General features: G+C 35.9%; 1 protein-coding gene across 1 annotated transcript in view; it reads left to right on the top strand.

Moving 5' to 3' along the window:
• RIT2 (Ras like without CAAX 2) overlaps window positions 1–22,681 on the top strand; it is a 388,510-nt gene that overhangs the window by 62,801 nt on the left and 303,028 nt on the right. The window contains exon 2 of the mRNA XM_028098362.2: window positions 16,550–16,606. Coding sequence (XP_027954163.1) covers window positions 16,550–16,606 — 57 coding nt within the window. The remainder of the gene's footprint in view (window positions 1–16,549; window positions 16,607–22,681) is intronic.

Raw genomic sequence — 22,681 nt, forward strand, 5'->3', positions numbered from 1 at the left:
AGAGAGAGAGATAGCGAGAGCAGGAACACAAGCAGGGGGGAGTGGGAGAGGGAGAAGCATGCTTCCCGCGGAGCAGGGAGCCTGATGCGGGGCTCGATCCCAGCACCCTGGGATCATGACCTGAGCCGAAGGCAGCCGCTTAATGACTGAGCCACCCAGGTGCCCAATAATGATACATTTCTTATAAATATATCCATTGAGGCATGAAAGATATATTCTCTTTTTCAAAACTACATGAATAAGTTCTCTAACAATGAGAACTGTGATATTGTTCCTATTCTTCCTGGAACTTGTATATACATTAAATTGTTTCCCCACAGAAACCCATCCTAATGTAATATATCTTTATATTTTAGCAATGATCCTATAATAATTTTACTTTTTTCTATAGTAGTAGTTGTCACCATCTAACAGACTATTTTTTTAAAGATTTTATTTATTTGACAGAAAGAGACACAGTGAGAGAGGGAACACAAGCAGGGGGAGTGGGAGAGGGAGAAGCAGGCTTCCCACCAAGCAGGGAGCCCGATGTGGGGCTTGAACCCAGGACCCTGGGATCATGACCTGAGCCAAAGGCAGACACTAACGACTGAGCCACCCAGGTGCCCCATCTAACAGACTATTGATGTATATGCAAATGTATGCTATTTTTATTTTTGTCTCCCCCTCCATTTCCCCACCTTCTAGAATATAAGACCCTAAAGAGCAGGGGCCCATTTTCCTCAATTCTGTGTCAGAACCACTTAAAGGCAGGGTGTGGCCCATTATATAAAGCAGTGTCTAACACATAATAAATATTTTTGAATAGAATAAATGAATGAGTGTGTATCAGGAAGGGAGCCTACGGAGTTCCAGTGAGGAGGAATGGGTTTTGATTTAAATTCATTGGTGAGAGAACACCTCCCAGAGAGGTCACATGTGAATCATAATCTGAGACAGCCAAACCAAGCAGTTATCTGGGCATAGATCATTTCAGTAAAGGAAATAGCACCAGCAAAGACCTCCCTGGAAAGGGTCATGGCTAGAAATGTTTGAATAACCCCCAAGAAGCCAGTATGGCTGGAACAGAATGACTCGATAGGAAACAGAATTAGAATAGAGATAACAGAACGAGATCCTAAATGGATGAAGAACAAAGGATGGTAGCGAGAACAATTTGGGAAAAATAAGTATTGCGGAATGCTTAATCTGGGTGCATTTTTAAGTTGTCTTTTCTTCTTCCTCTCATTTTGCAGATAAGAAAAATGACATATTTTAAGTAATTATATCAAGGTATAACAACAGACCAAGAGACAAATGGAAGTATGTCTTAGTGATCAGATCCCCATCATCTTTCCCACTCTTCTGACAGGACTGAATAACCCAAAGGGAAAGCAATGACTTGTCAACCTCTATCTCTGTGTAATTAGATTATATCACTCTCCAAAGTTTCAGTTCAGTACTTTTCATAAATATTAAACTCCTTTGGGGGTCAGGGAGCTGGGGAGAGTAATAATAAAGTAGTGTGATTTTATGCAATATTTTAATCTTTTGAAAAATTTGTAGAAAATTACTCCCTTCTTTCTATAAACTTCCTTTTTCACAACTCTCAGTCTCTGCCTCTGGGCAAATACCACTGACATTCCAAGCAAAGTGATATATAATATTGTCAGGTTTTTCATGTAGGTAAATTTGATGGTTTAATACTGAATTATGCAAAACAAGGAGCAGTTGATTTAAATTTAACTTTAAAATGAAATAGTAAATTATTGGAATATCTGAATAATAAAATGGAAATTTAAATAAAGAACATATGCATGAAAAGGGGAGTCCAATCAAAATGGGTTTGTTTTTAAAAAAATGATATTTAATTTCTCACCACTACTTTCTATGAACATTGAAGATGCAATTGTCCATTATTTATTGTATGTATTTAATGAATATTTTATAAAGTCCAGGCAAGCACTACATTTACATAACATATGTTAATGGGATGGCCACTAGTAATGGAAAAGGGTCTTTTTCATTTCATACAAAATCCATCAGGTACTTCCTGATCTGCAGTTTAATATTAAGTAAATGCCCATTTCAATGGGAGGGGAGAGGGGAAGTATCTTGTTTGCTAACAAAGGTCATCCTCTAACTGTAATAAAGACAGAGTATGAGTCCACTAAATATACTTTATTTCTATCCCTAATTAACTAAGATTACAATGGATGACTCAACTTTTCTGATCTTTAAATGTCTTCTCTACCTGTATGCACTCTGCTCTTTCTTTGTGTTCATAAAGCCATTGAAAGACAGACTGACTTAAGGAGAAGTGTTTATGTGCATGAGTGTGACAAACTTCCCATCACTATTTCCTGTCCCAAATTTTTCATTATGACCACAGAGTTGAGCTGAAAAACAAAGCAAAACAAAACAACAGCAACAAAAACTCTGCCCATCATTTCAAATATACCTCTATCTAGAGAATTAATTTTTAAATCTACAAAATTATACATAGATTCCTGCCATGTAGATTACTTTAACTTGTAAGAATTTAAACAGGTATGTTTTTTTTATTGTAATTCCTTGAGCTGTTCATCTTTAAATAAAGATGCTTTTTTAAAAAAATGTAGAGCATCCCTCATGAAAATTAGTAAGAAAAATAGTAACTTTAAGACCTTAGTTTTTCAGGGAATGATTATTCTTTTGGGGATGAAAAGGGTGACATTTTATTTTTCTTCATTTGCTATTTCACATTTCCTTCTGATGGTCCTTTCCCTCATATACTAGAGACTACTATGTGTTCACCAAAATCCATTTCCTTTCCTTTCTGACATACATCTCAGCCTCATAGCCACATAAATATAACAAACTGATCTTTGACAAAGGAGTAAAGACAATATAATGGAGCAAAGATAGTCTCTTTAATAAATAGTGCTGGAAAAAACTGGACATTCACATGCAAAAAAAGTGATTCTTGACATAGACCTTATACAGGTCAAAAATTAACCCAAGATAAATCATAGACCTAAATGTAAAATGCAAGCTTATAAAACTCCTAGAGGATAATATAAGAGAAAACAGAGGACCTTGGGTATGGAAATGTCTTTTGAGAAACAATATCTTTGCATAATCAATGGAAAAAATAATAAGCTGGACTTTATTAAAATTAAAAAACTTCCCTCCCAAAGATGATATTAAGAGAATTAGAAGATAAGTCACAGACTAGGAGAAACTATTTCCAAAAGACACATCAATAAAAGACTTATTCAGGGGCACCTAAGTGGCTCAATCAGTTAAACATTTGACTCTTAATTTTGGCTCAGGTCATGATCTCAGGGTTGTGAGATTGAGCCCTGTGTGGGGCTATGCACTGGGTGTGGAGCCTGCTTAAGATTCTCTTTCTCTCTCCCTCTGTCCCTCCCCCCATGTCCCACTTATGTGCTCTCTCTCTTTTAAAAAAGGACTGTTATTCAAAATATATAAAGAACTCATACAATTCAACAATAGGAAAAAAAATAACATGACTAAAAATGGCTAAAGACCTTAACAGACACCTTGCTGAAGAAAAAAATATATATGGCAAATAAGCATATAAAAAGATGTGCCACATGGTATGTCATCAGGGAACTATGAATTGAAACAACAAAGCACCACTAGATACCAATTAGAATGGTCAAAATCAAGAACAATTATGATACCAAATGCTCCCAAAGATATGGAGCTAAAATTCAAACAAATGAACGTTCATTCATTTCTGGTGGGATTGCAAAGTGGTACAGGCAGTTTGGAAGACAGTTTGGCAGTTTCTTAGAAAACTAAAACACATCTGATATAAACTTATCTAGCAATCATACTCCTTGGTATCCATCCAAAGGTGTTGAAAACTTATAGCCACATAAAAACCTGCAAATGATTTTTATAGTAGCTTTGTTCATAATTGCCAAAATTTGGAAGCAATGAAGATGTCCTTCAGTAGGCGAATAAATAAGTAAACTGTGGTATATCCAGACAATGGAATATTACTTGGTGCTAAAATGAAATGAGCTATCAAGCCATGCAAAGACATTGAGGAACATAAGAGTAGGTTAGTGTGAATAAAATAAACTTGCCTATTAGAAGAAAACAATTTCCAAATTGACTCCTTAAACAATATCCAACACTATGTAGAATATAGTAGACCCACCTAAAATACAACAATTTAAAAGCAAAGCCTTGGCAAAGATAAACTAAGCAAATTAAAAATAAAGCACTGATTACAATGTTGGTGTCAGACAAAACAGACAAAAATAATTACACTTTTTAATAATAAAAGCCACAAACCACAACAAAGATACTACTGGTAACAACACTTATACACCAAATAACACAACAATTATCTATAATTTGTAAACATATACCCATTCTCAACACAAGACAGAGCAGTGGACAAAATATAAGAATATAAAACAGTTAAAAAATAATAAAGTAAATCTTATTGTTGCATATATCAAATACTACCTTCTTGTCAATATACTTTGATTTACTAAACACATTAATTACATATTAAGACACCAAAAATATCAGCAAGTTACATAAAGTGGAGTTATTATAAATAATGCTGCCTGATCACAAGGCAATAAAACTGAAATTAAAAATAAAATAAGCAAAAAATCTCCTTCAGCTGGAAATTGAAAAGAGCTTTCTACTTACTGACTCATACATGAAAGGAAAAATATGGATAAAGTCATAAATTTCTTAAAAGTAATATCAAACTATATAGGGGATAGAAAGTAGAGATCAAAGGATAATTCATGTCTACAAAAAGTTTACCAACAAAATTAAAAAAATAAAAATAAATGAACTGAGTTAACAAAAAAAAGTAAACCAAAGAAACACAAGCAGGGAAATAATACAGACAAAAGCAACAAAGGGAATAAAATAAAATCAATGGATATTATTATTAATAGTAATCACAATGAAATAAACATTAAAATTTTTTGAAAAAAGCAAAATAGACAAACTAACAGCTAATTTAAGCAAATAAATAATGGAGACAGCAAACAAAAAATTATAAGGAGGAAATTGCTACTTATACAAAGGAAATTGAAAACATCACAAGGCACACTTCTTTGGGAAGACTGAAAACCTAGATGGACAAGTTCTTGGGATAATACAGTTTCCTAAAACTGTCCCCAGGAGTGTTAGAAAACTTGAACAGATAAATATACACAGAATAAATAGAGAAAGTTTATCAATGAAATTCCTGTATTAGAAAGACAGGTGGCCCAGATGGTTTCACAGGAGATTCTACTAAACCTTTAAAAACCATACAATTCCAATGCTATATTAACCGTTTTAGAGCATAGAAAATGAATGAAAATCTCCCAAATTATCTTATCATGGAAACATAGGATTGATACTAATCCAAATAAAGATAACCCAACAAAGAAAACAAACATTACTTGTGGATAGTAACCTGAAAATCCTAAATAACTTATTAGTAGATTCTAATACCACATTAAGAAAAATAAGACATCATGACCAAATAGACTTCAATCCTGGATGCAAAGTTGGTTTAATATTTGGATAGCTATTAAAATAAGTTATTCCCCCAAAATGTTACCACATTAATGGTCTTCAGGAGAAAAATCATATGATTATCTACATTGTACTGAAAAAGCTTTTGAAGAAATATAACTCTGATTCCTTATTAATTTCAAAAAAGCAGAAATCAATGACTACTTCCATAATATGATGAAATATGTAATATATCACAATACTAATGCCAGTATCTTACTGTGTAAATAAGTTATTCCTGAAGGTGGGGGGAAAGATGATGGAGGGGACCCTATTCCAACTGGTCCATGGAATTGAGCTGGATAGCTACCAGACCACTCTGAACACCCATGAAATCAGCCTGAGATGTAAGAAGATAGATCTGGATCTCTACAGACAGAATATCACAGGCAGTTGGTTTCAAGGTATGAAGTGGGGAGCCGTGAATCTGTGGGCAGATATCAGAGGATAAATGGCAGCAGGAGGGAACCTGGCTCACTGCTGGTGAATGATAGCCTCCCGTGCTGGGGCCAGGGCACAGACTTGCAGACCAGTAGTGGTGGGAAAAGGACTTTAGGGCAGCCCCCCAGATGGAAGCCAGAGTGGCAAGGCTGCGGGAGCAAACTGGGGGCAGCTGGTGGTTTCAGAAGCACAAAGGGCAGAGATGTACCCAATCTGGAGGCGAGGACTGGGAGCCCTGCTGGGGGGTGCACAACCCAAGACGCTGCAGTTTATAGCAGCACAGACAGAAATGGAAATAGTGTGGCCTGGAGAGCTCACTGAAGGACAGACTGCGATCTCTCTGCTCTGAGGCAGAGGGTTGGAAACAGTCTCTTCTGCTCTGATTCTCAGAAGAGATGCAAAATGCCACCAGAGAAAGCTGCCAGAGAACAAAAGCCCAAAAAAAACAGTTTTCACTGAGCCCATCCCCCGCCACAGGGGGGCAGGGCAACTCTGCCCAAACAGGGTTGCCTGAGTAACAGCGTGGCAGGCCCCAGAAGACAGACTGGGAAAACAAGAGGCCAGCAACCCTAAGGTCCCTAGAAAACAGGTGCATCTTGCTTGGGTTGTGGTCAATAATCTGGACTCTATACATTCCCTCAACCATCCCTCAACAGAATGACTAGGAGGAGGAACCCCCAAAATAGGAAAGACTCAGAGATTATGACTTATGCCACAGATTTACAAATGGATTCAGATATAACCAAGATGTCGGAGATGGAATTCAGGCTAGCAATTGTGAAGACAATAGCTAGAATGGAGAAATCAATTAATGGCAACATAGAGTCTCTAAGTGCAGAAATGAAAGCTGAATTGGCAGAACTTAAAAATGCTATCAGTGAGATCCAATCTAATCTAGGTAATATAACAGCTAGGGTAAATGAGGGAGAAGAACGAATTAGTGACCTAGAAGACCATTTAATAGATAAAAAGGGAAAAGAGGATGCCAGGGAAAAACAACACAGAATCCATGAAAATAGAATCAGAGAATAAGTGACACCATGAAACGTTCCAATGTCAGAATTATTGGAATCCCTGAGGGGGTGGAGAGAGAGAGAGAGAGAGGACTAGAAGATATATTTGAGCAAATCGTAGCTGAAAACTTCCCTAATCTGGGGAATGAAACAAACAGTCGTGTCCTAGAGGCAGAGAGGATCCCTCCCAAGATCAAGGAAAACAGGCCAACACCCCGGGACGTAATAGTAAAACTCGCAAATCTTAGAAGCAAGGAAACCATCTTAAGGGCAGTTAAGGGGAAGAGATTCCTTACGTACAGAGGGAGGAACATCAGAATAATATCAGACCTATCCACAGAGACCTGGAAAGCCAGAAAGGCCTGGCAAGACATATTCAGGGTACTAAATGAGAAGAACATGCAGCCAAGAATACTTTTTCTGGTAAGGCTGTCATTTAGAATGGATGGAGAGATGCAGAGCTTCCAAGACTGGCAGAAACTGAAAGAACATGTGACCACTAAGCTGGCCCAGCAAGAAATATTAAGGGGGGTTCTATAAAAGGAGAAAGACCCCAAGAGTGATATAGAAAAGAAATTTACAGGGACAATCTATAAAAACAAGGTCTTCACAGGCAACATGATGACAATAAATTCATATCTTTCAATAATCACTCTCAACATAAATGGCCTAAATGCTCCCATAAAATGGCACAGGGTTGCAGATTGGATAAAAAGGACCCATCCATATGCTGTCTACAGGAGACTCATTTTGAACCTAAAGATACATCCAGACTGAAAGTGAAGGGATGGAGATCCATCTTCCATGCCAACGGACAAATTAGATTTTAAACTAAAGACTGTAGTTAGAGACACAGAAGGACACTATATCCTTCTTAAAGTGTCTATCCAACAAGAAGATCTAACAATTGTAAATATCTGTGCCCCAACATGGTAGCAGACATCTACATAAGCCAACTGTTAACCAAAATAAAGAGTCATATTGATAACAATATGTTAATTTTAGGAGACCTCAATACTCCACTTTCAGCAATAGACAGATCATCTAAGCAGAAAATCAACAAAGAAACAAGGGCTTTGAATGATACACTGGACCACGTGGACCTCATAGATATATACAGAACACTCCACCCTAAAACAACAGAATACTCATTCTTCTCAAGCGCACATGGAACTTTCTCCAGAATAGACCACATACTGGGTCACAAATCACGTCTCAACTGATACCGAAAGATTGAGATTATTCCCTGCATATTCTCAGACGATGATGCTTTAAAACTGAAACTCAATCAAAAGAAAAAATTTGGAAGAAATTCAAACACTTGGAAGCTAAAGACCACTCAGCTCAAGAATGTTTGGGTCAACCAGGAAATCAAAGAAGAACTTAAGGAATTCATGGAAACCAATGAGAACGAAAATACATTGGCCCAAAATCTATGGGATACTGCAAAGGTGGTCCTAAGGGGGAAATACATAGCCATCCAAGCCTCACTCAAAAAAATAGAAAAACCCTGAATTCACCAACTAACTCTACACCTTAAAGAACTAGAGAAAAAGCAACAAACGATGCCTAAGCCACACATTAGAAGAGTAATAATTAAGATTAGAGTAAAGATCAATGAATTAGAAACCAGAAACACAATATCAGATCACCAAAACTAGAAGCTGGTTCTTTGAAAGAATTAATAAGATCGATAAACCACTGGCCAGACTTATCCAAAAGAAAAGAGAAAGGACCCAAATCAATAAAATTATGAATGAAAGGGGAGAGATCATGACTAACACCAAGGAAATAGAAACAATTATTAGAAATTATTATCAACAACTATATGCCAATAAACTGAGAAACCTGGAAGAAATGGATGTCTTTCTGGAAACCTATAAACTCCCAAGACTGAAACAGGAAGAAATTGACAACCTGAATAGGCCAATAACCAGTAACGAGATTGAAGCAGTGATCAAAAACCTCCCAAAATCCAGAGTCCAGGGCCTGATGGATTCCCTGGGAAATTCTACCAAACTTTCAAAGAAGAAATAATACCTATTCTCCTGAAGCTGTTTCAAAAAATAGAAACAGAAGGAAAGCTTCCAGTCTCATTCTATGAGGCCAACATTACCTTAATCCCCAAACCAGATAAAGACCCCATCAAAAAGGAGAATTTCAGACCGATATTCCTGATGAATATGGATTCCAAAATCCTCAACAAAATCCTAGCTAATAGGATCCAACAATACATTAAAAGGATCATCCACCACTACCCAGCGGGATTTATCCCTGGGATGCAAGGGTAGTTCAACATTCACTAATCAATCAATGTGATAGGACACATTAATAAGAGGAGAGAGAAGAAACATATGGTCCTCTCAATTGATGCAGAAAAAGCATTTGACAAAATACAGCATCCTTTCCTGATTAAAACTCTTCAGAGTATAGGGTTAGAGGGAACATTCCTCAAGTTCATAAAATCCATCTATGAAAAGCCCACTGCAAATATCATCCTCAATGGGGAAAAGCTGAGAGCGTTCCCTTAAGGGAACACGTCAAGGATGCCCACTCTCACCACTATTGTTCAACACAGTACTAGAAGTCCTAGCAACAGCAATCAGACAACAAAAAGAAATAAAAGATATTCAAATTGGCAAAGAAGAAGTCAAATTCTCTCTCTTTGCAGATAACATGATACTTTATGTGGAAAACCCAAAAGACTCCACCCCCAAATTACTAGAACTCATACAGCAATTCAGTAATGTGGCAGGATACAAAATCAATGCACAGAAATCGGTAGCAATGCAACTATAGAAAGAGAAATTAGAGAATCAATTCCATTTACAATAGCACCAAAAACCATAAGATACCTCGGAATAAACCTAACCAAAGAGGTAAAGGATCTATACTCTAGGAAGTACAGAACACTTATGAAAGAAATTGAAGAAGACACAAAAATATGGAAAAATATTCCATGCTCATGGATCGGAAGAATAAACATTGTTAAAATGTCTATGCTACCCAGAGCAATCTATACCTTCAATGCCATCCCAATCAAAATTCCAATGACATTTTTCAAAGTGCTGGAACAAACAATCCTAAAATTTATATGGAATCAGAAAAGACCCCAAATCACCAAAGAAATACTGAAAAAGAAAAACAAAGCTTGGGACATCACATTGCCTGATTTCAAGCTATATTACAAAGCAGTGATCACCAAGACAGATACTAGCACAAAAACAGATATATAGACCAATGGAACAGAATAGAGAGTCCAGATATGGACCCTCAACTCTACGGTCAAATAATCTTTGACAAAGCCGGAAAAAAAACATGCAATGGAAAAAAGGCAGTCTCCTCAATAAATGGTGCTGGGAAAATTGGACAGCTATATACAGAAGAATGACACTTGACCATTCTCTCACACCATACACAAAGATAAACTCAAAATGGATGAAAGACCTCAATATGAGACAGGAATCCATCAAAATCCTAGAGGAGAACATAGGCAGTAACCTCTTTGACATCAGCCACAGCAACTTCTTTCAAGATACAGCAACAGCTAGTGAAACAAAAGCAAAAATGAACTTTTGGGACTTCATCAAGATAAAAGCTTCTGCACAGCAAAGGAGACAGTCAACAAAGCAAAGAGGCAACCCACAGAATGGGAGAAGATATTTGCAAATGACACTACAGATAAAGGGCTGATATCCAAGATCTATAAAGAACTTCTCAAACTCAACACCCAAAAAACAAAACATCAAGTCAAAAAATGGGCAGAAGACATGAACACACTTCTCCAAAGAAGACATAAAAATGGCTAACAAACACATGAAAAAATGTTCATCATTAGCCATCAGAGAAATTCAAATCAAAACCACATTGAGATACCACCTTACACCAATTAGAATGGCAAAAATTGACAAGGCAAGAAACAACAAATGTTGGAGTGGTTGTGGAGAAAGGGGAACCCTCTTATACTGTTGGTGGGAATGCAAGTTGGTACAGTCACTTTGGAAAACAGTGTGGTGATTCCTCAAAGAATTAAAAATAGAGCTACCCTATGACCCAGCAATTGTACTCCTGGGTATTTACCCCAAAGACACAGATTTAGTGAAAAGAAGGGCCTCATGCATCCCAATGTTCATAGCAGCAATGTCCACCATAGCCAAACTGTGGAAAGAGCCAAGATGCCCTTCAACAGATGAATGAATAAAGAAGATGTCATCCATATATACAATGGAATATTACTCAGCCATCAGAATGGATGAATACCCAACTTTTATATGAACATGGATGGGACTGGAGGAGATTATGGTAAGTGAAATAAGTCAAGCAGAAAAAGTCAATTATGATATGGTTTCACTTATTTGTGGAACGTAAGGAATAGCGTGGAGGAAATTAGGAGAAGGAAGGGAAAAAGGAAGGGGGTGGAAATCAGAAGGAGAGATGAACCATGAGAGGCTATGGACCTTGAGAAACAAACTGAGGGTTCTAGAGGGGAGGGGGGTGGGGGGATGGGTTAGCCTGGTGATGGGTATTAAGGAGGGCACGTACTGCATGGAGGACTGGGGGTTGTATGAAAACAATGAATCATGGATCTCTGCATCAAAAACTGGTGATGTATTGTATGGTGACTAACATAACATAATAAAATAAAATTTAAAAAAAATAAAAAATAAAAGTTATTCCCACTGAATCAAGAAAAAGTCAAAGATGATCCCTGTCTGCACTGTTATCTAAAACTATCATGGATGGATGAATTAACCAGTGAGTATTAACAAGATAAATTATGAAACAAAAATTGGAAACTGTTTCTATTTGTAGATGATATGATAGAAACTCCTAAAATGTCATGATAAAAATAGCTCAAATAATAAAATACTTTAGGAAGGCAGAGAGTTTAAAATTAGCATATACAAATCAATAGCCTTCATAAAAAGAAATGATAAACACCCTGATGGCTCCCTTTGATACAGAGATTCTGTAGTCCAATATCAGTATTTACTTGATTCATACACATAAGTCTCTTTGGATCAAGGGCTCTAAGTTACCTAATGGGATCCAACCAATTTTTGTGCTTGCTTGCCTCCCATCATCCCTTCTCATTTCTTCCTCAGCATTCTTATTCCTGGCTAATATCCACATACTGCTGAGTTCAGTAATACTGTCTCTGAGACAAGAACTGCTAAATGTGCACTGGCAAGGATTTTGACTCTGAGTGAATCTCTGAATACAATAGACCCATCCTTATATCATCCAGAGTTTCAGTACTTTGTAGAACATTCCTTAACTATTTCAAATACATACATACATTACATACCCCCCAAAAAAAGCCAACAAACCTCTCTCATTATTGAACGACTATATTTTTTTTTTGTAAACCCTGAAAAATGTTCTGAATCTATTGATGTAGCAGCTTTTCTAAAGTGTACGGAAAATGTGAGCTTGCTCCTCTTCAAAATTTTCCAAAATGACTCTTGTTATTTTTTACAGAACAGGAAAGCCACGGACAGAATAAGTCCAGGATAATATTTGTGAAATTTATGTCTAGTAATATCTTGCCCTCCTTTCCTGTGTCTTCCTGAATATCCTGACTATAATTAGTTCATGATTGCCAGGTAGATTTTGTTAACTGATCCATCAAGCTGGTTCACACTCAAGTTTAGGAATTTTGTATACTACTCATCAAGGAATACTTAAAACAAACAAACAAACAAAAATGCAGAGTAAGATATGGATATCTATGTTGAATATTAGGAATTCTGGAGAGGCAGATTTGAGTTTGGGGTTCTCAGAAGCTCTTAAATCACAGTTTTTATGATTGTCCTCTTTTTAAGCAAAAGACTGATTTCTGACATTTATGGTTATTTGCTAGGACAATATCTCTCAATATCGTGTACATGTGTGTATAAGAATTTGTATTTTGGGAAGGAGACATACCTTCATTTTCATTAGATACTTAAAAACCAATGAATTCAGATATTATAAAATCAATACAATGAAACCTCCAAAGAGAAAGGGGGAGCTATTACTGGGTTTCTGACAGAATGGTTCTTTGACAAAACAAAGTAGAATCCTCAGATTTTAAGGGAGTTAACCTGTATATCATAAAATAAATAAAATTTAGTCCCCAGTACAATCGATAGATATTTAGCAGATTAGTTATCTCCAACATTGAATTTGACATGTATTTAGGAGAGATTTTTCAAAAATTGTTTGTTTTACATATCTTCTCTGCAAGGGGAACTGGCTCTCAGATATCTCATCAGGCATCCACTTTGTAAAACACAAAAGAAACTTTTACAAATCAATCTTTCTAAAATTATCTTTTGAAGTTCTGGAACAAAGCTCAGCTGGCTCTCTCTTCTTTGGTTCTGTCTCAGTGGTAGGTCAAAGGATTTGAGAATTGAAGGGCTTTTTCAATTATACAATGAGCAGCAGATTTCCCTGAAAGCACAAACTCCATCATCTAAATATATGCTAAATATATATGTGTAAGAAGTAAATCTTTGACTGATTTATTTATTTCTGATACTGGTTTTGTGATTCTCAAGTGTTGTATCAAATATATCTATCAGTTCTTAAAATGCTTATATATTCTTCCTTAAATTTGTTCCAAACTTCTTCACCTACAGAATTCTTTCCTAGGTTTACAGAAATTAACCCAGCCCCTTGTTATACACAGTGTTTTCTAATGCTTCTTGCAAACTTCTAGGACTATCATGTACTGGCTCCTTGTCGGTGAAGAATTTAAATGTGTTGATGGAATAGTATGACATTTGAGTGGGGATATTATTAACATTGTTAAAGAAAAACAAAGCTGGATAGTAAAGTGGTAAAAATAGATTTTACTCAGGAAATACTGCAGTAGGGGAAAGAGAACTCCCACAGTCTAGAACTGGGCTCAATTCCAAATACAGGGACAAGTGGGAATGTATAGCCAAGGAGCAAGTTGGGGGTCAGTGGATGGAAAAGCACTAAAAGGGTAAGAAGGATTCTGGTGGAATAAACTTAATAAAATTCTTGCTGAAGGTAGTCCAAAGTAATCGTGGGGCTTGGAGATGAGGAACTTGATCAGATATCAAGGTGACCATATATGAAGTGTGGAGAATTCTCTCCAAACTGACTTAGTAGGATTCCTGCTAAAACTTGGCAAAGCAGAGATGAGCACGGATGCCTGAAGGTCATGGCCTGGTTTAGAAGGAGGCTTCAGAGAAGCCTGATGAAGGTTTCGTCAAGGAGAGCCTTTCTTAGTATGATAGAAAAATGAAGGAGAAGCTGAAGCTGTGCTATGCTACAGGATAAAGGCATGCCCATGGGTAGAAAGTCGTTCCTTCCATAATTCTGAGAACACAGTGTAGCTAGTTGGGCAGTGGTGGAAGTCAAGCCTGAAGAGATATGATGGGCCCATGAAGGACACATTACTCTTTATCCTAATAGTTGCTGACATATGAATAACCAGATTTTTTAAAAAAAGATGACTGGTGTCATGTGAAAGTTAATGGAAAGTAAAGGAAATAGCTACAGAGAAATCAATTTTGAGTCTAAGGCAATAGGGATTTAAAATATAAGATTCTAAACTACAGTAATATCAGAAAGAATTAAGACATATTTGAAAGATATTTTGGAGGTAAAATGAAAATTCACGAAGACTAGATGGAAGATATGAGAGGGAAAATGTCCAAAGACATCTTTAAGATTTTAGCCTAGATAACTGATTATCATAAGATGGATGATGAGGCTCTTGTCACATAGTGAATAGGTGTATATCTTTTTGCCTTGAGTAGAGTGGAGAATCTCCTCATTTTAGTTCTAAAGTTACCAAGTCTGAGTTGTCGTTGAAATTTAGTTGACTGATTAGCCACACCAAGTATTCAATGGGAGGCCAGGCCCCCAACCTCTGTACTCTAGCTGGAACTAAACCAGACAGGCAGTAAGAGACAGAGGAGAATGTTCTTTTAAAAACTCACAAAAAACGTTTTCCAAATTCTCCTTGATATCTACTTAATAAACATGTTGCTTTCAGTTTGTTTACCTGAAATATTCTAACTCCTAAAGCCCTCTGTAAGAAATGTTAATTTGCATCTCAAAAATTTGCCCTAAACTGTCAAATTGAGTAATACTTTCATACGGAGGCTTCCTTTGTCAATGCAAAGACAGGAAGTAAACACTATCAAAGTGTAAACAGAAATTCTTTTTCACTGGGTCAGGTTCTGTTTCTTTGCATTTCTCATCAGGGTTAGACTAGTGCCTTGTACAGGTTTGTTGAATTTAACTGTCTTCCCTGTTTCAAACATTTGCTGAAACATGAACACATTGTTAAAGGAGGCCAGAGCTGGACAGTAAAAAGGTAAAAACAGATTTTATTCAGGAACTATTGCAGTGAGGTAAAAGAGAATTCATTATAGACCTGGACTCAACTGTAAATACAACAAGGAAAAGTGGGAATTTATAGGCTAGGAGTGGGGATGGGCATTGGGGGATGGAAAATTACTAACAGGAGCCATCAGGAGTAAGGGAATTCTTGTCAGACTTAAAAGGCAGGCCAAGGGGATCGGCTACCAAGGGTGGGAGATTCTCACCAACCTGACTTAGCAGGATTCTTGCTACCACTGGGCTAGGCGGGTGTAGCAAGGGCAGGGACCTAGGTGAGGATTTGGTGGAGAGGAAGACTCAGGGGAGGCTAACTAAAGTATGATCAGGGAGTCTTTGTCTGTCTGTCTGTCTGTTTCTCCACACACACACACGCACACGCACACGCACACGCACACGCACAGAGAGAAGGAGGGAGGAAAGGAAGAGAACTACTATGTACAAATTCTTTTTCCAAGTTTTGTTGCTTTACTTCAGCATTCCATTTGTCTCCTAATAATGGACATTTATATGAAGAAACGATAACAGAAACATTATAAATGTTTTATAAAATTATTGATTTGAAAAGAATGTGGAGAATTTGGAGAGATACCCCCCAAAAGTAATGAAAACTAATAAAAGGACCTGAATAGCATGGATCAGGCAAAATAAAAGTGACAAATTATTTTAACTAAAAAGCTGGCTGACGATAAAAACTCATATAATCATGTACCTTTATAAATAATAGAGACCTCAGAGATTATCTCCTTATTTTAAAGATGAGGAAGATAAGTAAGTCCCAGAATACGTATAGGACCTTTAGTTAAAAGATCTTCCCAACCAATACCAACTGTTACACCACCGCAAGCCAAGAAGGATCCTACAGCTACTTTATATTCTCATTATGTCTAGAGCTTTATTTTTACTACAATGCAATTTTTATTAAAATACACTAAAAATTTTGACATATTTATTCCAGAGAAGTATCTGACATTATTGTCCTTCTAGTTAACACTTTTTCTCCTCTAGAATTTTCTCATTTGGTGGTTCATGTTGCATAATTAAATTAGTCACTCAGAGAAATAAGTCACTAGATCTTATTGAGAGACCGATGAATTACATTGGAGAATAACTTATTGATGAATCAGTGTATTTTTATTAAATTAAATTTATTTTTTTCAGCAATGACAATACAGTTTATTATTAAATTAAATTTATTTTTTTTTCAGCAATGACAATGCAGTTTATTAGTCATCAGTTCCCTGATTATCATGATCCCACTATTGGTGAGTATAAGCCTCTTTTCTCCTTTAGCCCAAATAAAGACACTTCAAATAAGTGGCTGATAAATACTGTTGATGTCTATGGAGAATAAGAAATATATCTTACTATGACCCAGTACACATACAAATAAATATAGAATATATAAGCCACCATAATACAAGCTTCAAGAAACAATATTTGCCCTTACTTCTTGTTGTGCATTCTCATATTTTCCATTCTACTCTATTTCTTCCTGATAAATAATGGTTGGAATACATTAAGTTGATTTCAGGATCCACTAATGGATATCTACCTGCATTTGAAAAGCTCTGGTCTGGATAATGTAACTGATGTGATTGCATGCTTATTTGGTCATTTGTTCACTTAGTGTCTGGATCCAGCGTCTGGATCTTCTATTGCAGAATTAGTTAACCATGTTAATGGTGCATCTGGAAAAGACTTTAGATATAGATATAATTTTGTTCACCATTCTCATCTGGTAGATGAGGAAACTGAGATTCAAAGAGTCAAAATATTGTTAGAGCCAAATATTCAGCCATGTTTCATTCTTCCTATATGATTTTCTTTTTATTGTACTTAATGCAAAAACACTGCAATTGGGAACAAGTTTTCTTCCTCTTTCAAAGCAGAAAAGATGTCTTTCACATTGCTTTACTCCTGCAAAAGAACTATTCTAAAGGATCAGTTGGAAATTCCGAGTCTGCTACAGCACTCTTTGCCTAGAAACAAATTAGCATTGAGGGAAACACATAGTTCTGGACCCCTCATGGTTGCCTGGTTGCCCAGACTGTGAGAAATTTTGACTATATACCTCATCCCTGACCCTCTATTCCTTTGTCTGAGTATCTCCTAGCATCACTTCCAATGCATATGATCCTCTAATTCTTATTTTGCTCATCAGACAATTTTAATTCAAGGCCCTACTGTGTATATAAAATGTTATATGGAATAGGATATTTGCTTGAATACTTATGCTGAAATGAGTAAAATGTACTCATTTTTAAATGTCCCACAATTCAGTAAGACTTCTTCATCAGTTGAACTGATTAGTAAGATTTCACTGCAGGAAATTTATGCATTGTTAATCAGAAAGCACTTCCTGAAGAGGTTGAGTTTTGTTTCTGAAGAGAAAATAATCACTTTGTAAAGTTTTAGAAGCAATCATTTAAATCCATTTCCCAAATATCTTGCTTCTGGAATGCTGGTGACTTTGCATAACCCACTATGAATTACAGAAAAGGAGAAATCTCTAGGCAAAAGCTCTGAATCTTTTATCTTGTTGGAAAATTTAACAGTACAATATATCATTTATGATATCACAAATTCACTCTGTTTTTCATTACTTTTCATCATCGTTTAAGCTTTATATGGGTTTGTGTTTGAAAAAGCTACCGTTGCTCATCAGCCTTTCCCATCTAATGGCTTGAATAGGGCAATATGTGTGAATAAATTATAAATGGCTCATTCAAGAGGAAGAAATAAGAAGAATATGATGATGATTTCTTTAGATTTCCATGAAGTACCTCCATCATTTGAAATTAAGCTAACTGGACATTCTGTACTAACAGACAGCTAAAATCCTACCTTTATCTGGCTATAAATAAAATAGCTTTAGAGGAAGAAGTTTGAAAGTGGAAACACAGAGCACTTCATTACTATCAATTCGATTTTCCCATCATTTCATTTCTTGTCTTCTCTAATGAAAATATTGGTTCATAATTTTCCATTGGTATCCTGTTTGAGGAAGGTAAAAGTCTCAATAATTTACTTTTCATCTGCTCAAGCTATGTAACTATAACTCCATCTGGCTGATTTAATGACCCCTCAAGAGGAAATTCATATTACTACATTTTGAAAATCATATAAATTAGAGAAGAATATGCCTATTAAGGAAACTTATTTCACAATTTATATAAGAAATGAATATTTTTTCAATTCTGTGCAGATTTGTTTGTCATCCTACTGACTGAGGTTTTGGAAGAGTTTTTCTTTGAAATATTTGAAGGATTTGCATAGTTTTATTTCCTTCCTTATGTTCATCTTAAAATTATTTTTCTTTCAAATCTACATCAATTCTGGAACTTTAGATTCCCTTTATTACTGACAAGAATTAGGGATATTATCTGGTACCAATGAATGTTCTACCCAGAGGAGTAATTGCTTTCCTTATTAACTGACAACATTTTCAATGTCAGGAACCAATGCGTCTAGCATCTGCAAATCCACAGAAGATACCTATGAAAGGGATACTGAAAGGTATTGATTCTATTCTCTCATGAGAAGACCTCACTCAAAAATTAAATTAAGTTCCTTAATTTAATTTAATCAGGTGCCAAATATGGATAAATTGAAGCTTTAATTTAATCTTTAAAATGAGTATCTCTAAGCATTAGACATTAAGTATGGTTTGATTTTTCCATGGTAAAGTAATTATGGAATAATAAGAAGAAACATTTTGACCAAAGTCCTGATGTTCAACCCTTTGTAATAAACGCACATGCTATTTTCTAATTAGCAGTAAATCATTAGAGATAACCATTGCATGTAATTCAATCGGCAAAAAATGTAAATGCCTACTCTTTGCCAAGCAATCTGCTTGTCCTCTAGAAAGAAAAGATTAATATAGCACATTTCAAGCCCTTAAGGAATTTTCAACTCAAGAAGAATTCAGACAAATACACAAATATTTATACTACCTATGAAGTCAGTTATTACTATAAAAAAGAAGCAAAGTGCTGAGGGGTTTTGAAAGAATGGTAAGGGAGTTCAGTGACACTATCTTAAAGTTATATTCACTGTGATTTTGGATCACAGTTTCTTATATGTTTTAAAAGCCCTCTAAAAAAAAAAAAAAGAAGATAGCAGGAAAGGAAAAATGAAGGGGGGGAAATCGGAGTGGGAGATGAACCATGAGAGACTATGGACTCTGAGAAACAAACTGAGGGTTCTAGAGGGGAGGTGGGTGGAGGATGAGTTAGCTGGTGATGGGTATTAAAGAGGGCACGTACTGAATGGAGCACTGGGTGTTATACGCAAACGATGAATCATGGAACACTACATCAAAAACTAATGATGTAATGTATGGTGATTAACATAACATAATAAAATTAAAAAAAAAAAGCCTTCTTGGCTTTCCTGCTGTCCATTCTAAAATTCAGGATCCGTTGAGGAGACTTTTCAGAGAAGTCTGGATTTCTCAAAGACTTGAGAAAATGACCTAGGATGGTTTGGGTTTTGCCATATCATTTAAATTTTACTGTAACTTGCTCAAAATTAAAAAGCTTATTGTATATAATTTTAACTTAATATCAATTAGGTATCAAGTTGTTGATTTTTTTTTTGAAATAGAATATGGTGTTCCTTTCCTCAAAACCAACAATGTAAATATCAGGTTCTCATTTGTGGACTGTGTATTTAGTCCAAATTATTTATCGATATCTTTATATGTTGAGAATTGTTTCTGTTTATGCTTTTACTGATGATCAGATGAAGGCAAACATATGAGCAGCGAAAACCAGGTAACTTCACTTGGCAAATTATACAGATGGAAACAAGATATAGTATCAAATAGATTGCTCCAAATAAGACATTTGATACTGGATGGAAAATTCTAAACCAGGAAGGATTTGTGTTCCCTCTCAGTTACAGAGTATCATAACTTTGATCAAGTCATATACATAATTAGTAATTATCTCTCACTGTCCTCAAAGACTATTGTTTTGGCCTCCTTTTTCTGCAAACCTGTAAAATTTTGTCATACATATATTTAGCACCTATTATGTGCCAGGTACCATGCTATGCATGGATATATCGAGATAAAAACACAAGCTGTGCTTCCAAAGCACTCCCAGTTAGGTGGAGAAGATAAATCAGTAAACAAGATCATGCAATGAGTTCATGAAAGAGAATACCACAAGGTGCAGAAGAAGAACCCTGTGGGAACATCTCACTTGACCTGAAGGGACACAAATACGTGTAGAGCAACTCTTCTCCATACTTTGAAGAGTGCATAGGAGTTAGGCAAGTGAAGAGGAAAGAAGAATGGATATTCCCAGAAGAACAAAAAAATACAGGCATGCAAGCAAGATAGTACAACATGTGACTGAGATGGGGCATGTCTGGAACCAGAAGTCCTAAAGATGAAATAAATGATATAATGTGCAGAGTGGCAAGAGGGAGGTAAAAGATTCATCAGAGATCAGGTCTTTAAAGATCTTGTAGGATGGACTAAAGGTTTAAATATCTACAGTCTTGTGCTCTTGCCTGAGATAAAAACAAATATTATTGACAGGCCACTGAACTTTTACATTTAGATAGCTCCAAGGAAGATAAAAGTAAACATGCCCCAACTTTAGCTAATAACTGATTATCCTTAGTAGACTTTTACTTCTTTCAGGATTATTTATCATGGTACTCTCCTTTATCCACTAGGATCACATGCCAAAAAACTCAGCAGGAATCCTTGATACCTATCTCAACTTGTCTATATTAATCATTCACTGAACTCTGTTGTTGCTACCTCCTAAAAATATCTTGAACCTGTCCTCATCTCTCCATAACTTCTGTTGCCTTCTTATTCTAAGCTACACCCCATTTCCAATTTAGGCTAGTTCTTCCAGTTGTTAAGCATGAAGACTCTCATGATCTTGCTACTGTTGGTTACAGACTTGTCACACTCCATCCCCTTTTGAGTTTCAACTACACCTACCTTACTTTAAATTAACAAATTCCCAAGCCCCTTTCTACCTTGGAATACTTATGCATATATTTTAACCCTGAATGTTCTTTACCTCTCCACTCTCCATCTTTGCTTGGGTAAGTCATACATTGGTCAAGCTTCAGCTTAAATATTGCTTCCTCAAGAGAGCCCCCTTTGAATACCCAAAATAAAATACGTTCTACTTTCATACATTCATTCAGAACCTTGACTATTGCCTTAATATCATTTGTAGATATATAATTAAATAAATTTTTAAATTATTTGTTTAATTAAGGTGTCATAAGGATAGGAACTTCAATATATTATTCACTAGTGTTTCATTAGACATCAGTAGAATGCCAGACATATAGTAGATGCTCAATAAATATTTATTGAATAAAAAATGGATGAATGAATACATTTCTAGAAAAGGATTAATCACTTTTACATTTTGCTATAGTTAACTTTAGAGTCCTCGGGAGCAATTAGACTAATAATTAATCAAAAGTGTGTTAGTGTCTTTACTAGAAATCCCTTATGTATGTTAATGGCTATTTCTTGACCTAAAATGGTTACCAGAAGAACATTTCTTTGAACAATTAAAAGCATATGCTAATGTTAATTATTATTTCTTCTGCTTTCTCTTTTTACCCTTTCTCCTCTTCTTCTTCTCCATTCAATGTTAATTTATTAACAAATATTTGTTGGGTAGCTACCATGATCTGGGCATTGTACAAGGCATGGGAGTGAATGGTGCACAAAAATAAGCAGGAATGCGTTCCCTATTGAACTTCACTGCCTAATTTTATTTCATTATCTGTAAGAGTTGATCATATCTCTTTATCCAGAGTCAAATTGTCCTTTTTCCTCATTGATTTAGGATGACTTGAGGTCATTGTGTATTACAGCCCACAATTTGATTAGAGGAAACTGGCCTTAAGGACCTATCCAATTGTTTCATTGGATTTCTTTTCCTGCAGAAGGAAAACAACTTTAACAACCCAGGAATCAGTTATCACTTTATTAATCTACCTGTCTATGCATTTATTCAGTTCTCATAGTGTCCAGAAATTCATATGACCAACAGGTTTCGAGGTATACTTACATATGCTATCTTCAAGGAACACATACTTTGGTAATTGACTCAGCTGGTGAATGCTTTTTCTCTCTTAGTGTTTTAGACCTCCAATTTCACTTACAGGCCATGAATACTGCATAATACACTCATCTGAAAGATTTATATTCTTTCTGAACAATTGGTAAGGACTGTAACAAGCTCTACAAGGAAAAAATAAAATGTCATACGGAGATTTAAATCTTCCTGAATGATTTAGGATGTTCAAAAAAACAAGGGCTTCACCTAAGTGGCGAAGTACAT

This window comes from Eumetopias jubatus, unplaced genomic scaffold, assembly GCF_037043125.1.
Source record: "Eumetopias jubatus isolate StellerSeaLion01/CBP00866 unplaced genomic scaffold, mEumJub1_p1.0 scaffold_16, whole genome shotgun sequence".
Lineage (NCBI taxonomy): Eukaryota > Metazoa > Chordata > Mammalia > Carnivora > Otariidae > Eumetopias > Eumetopias jubatus.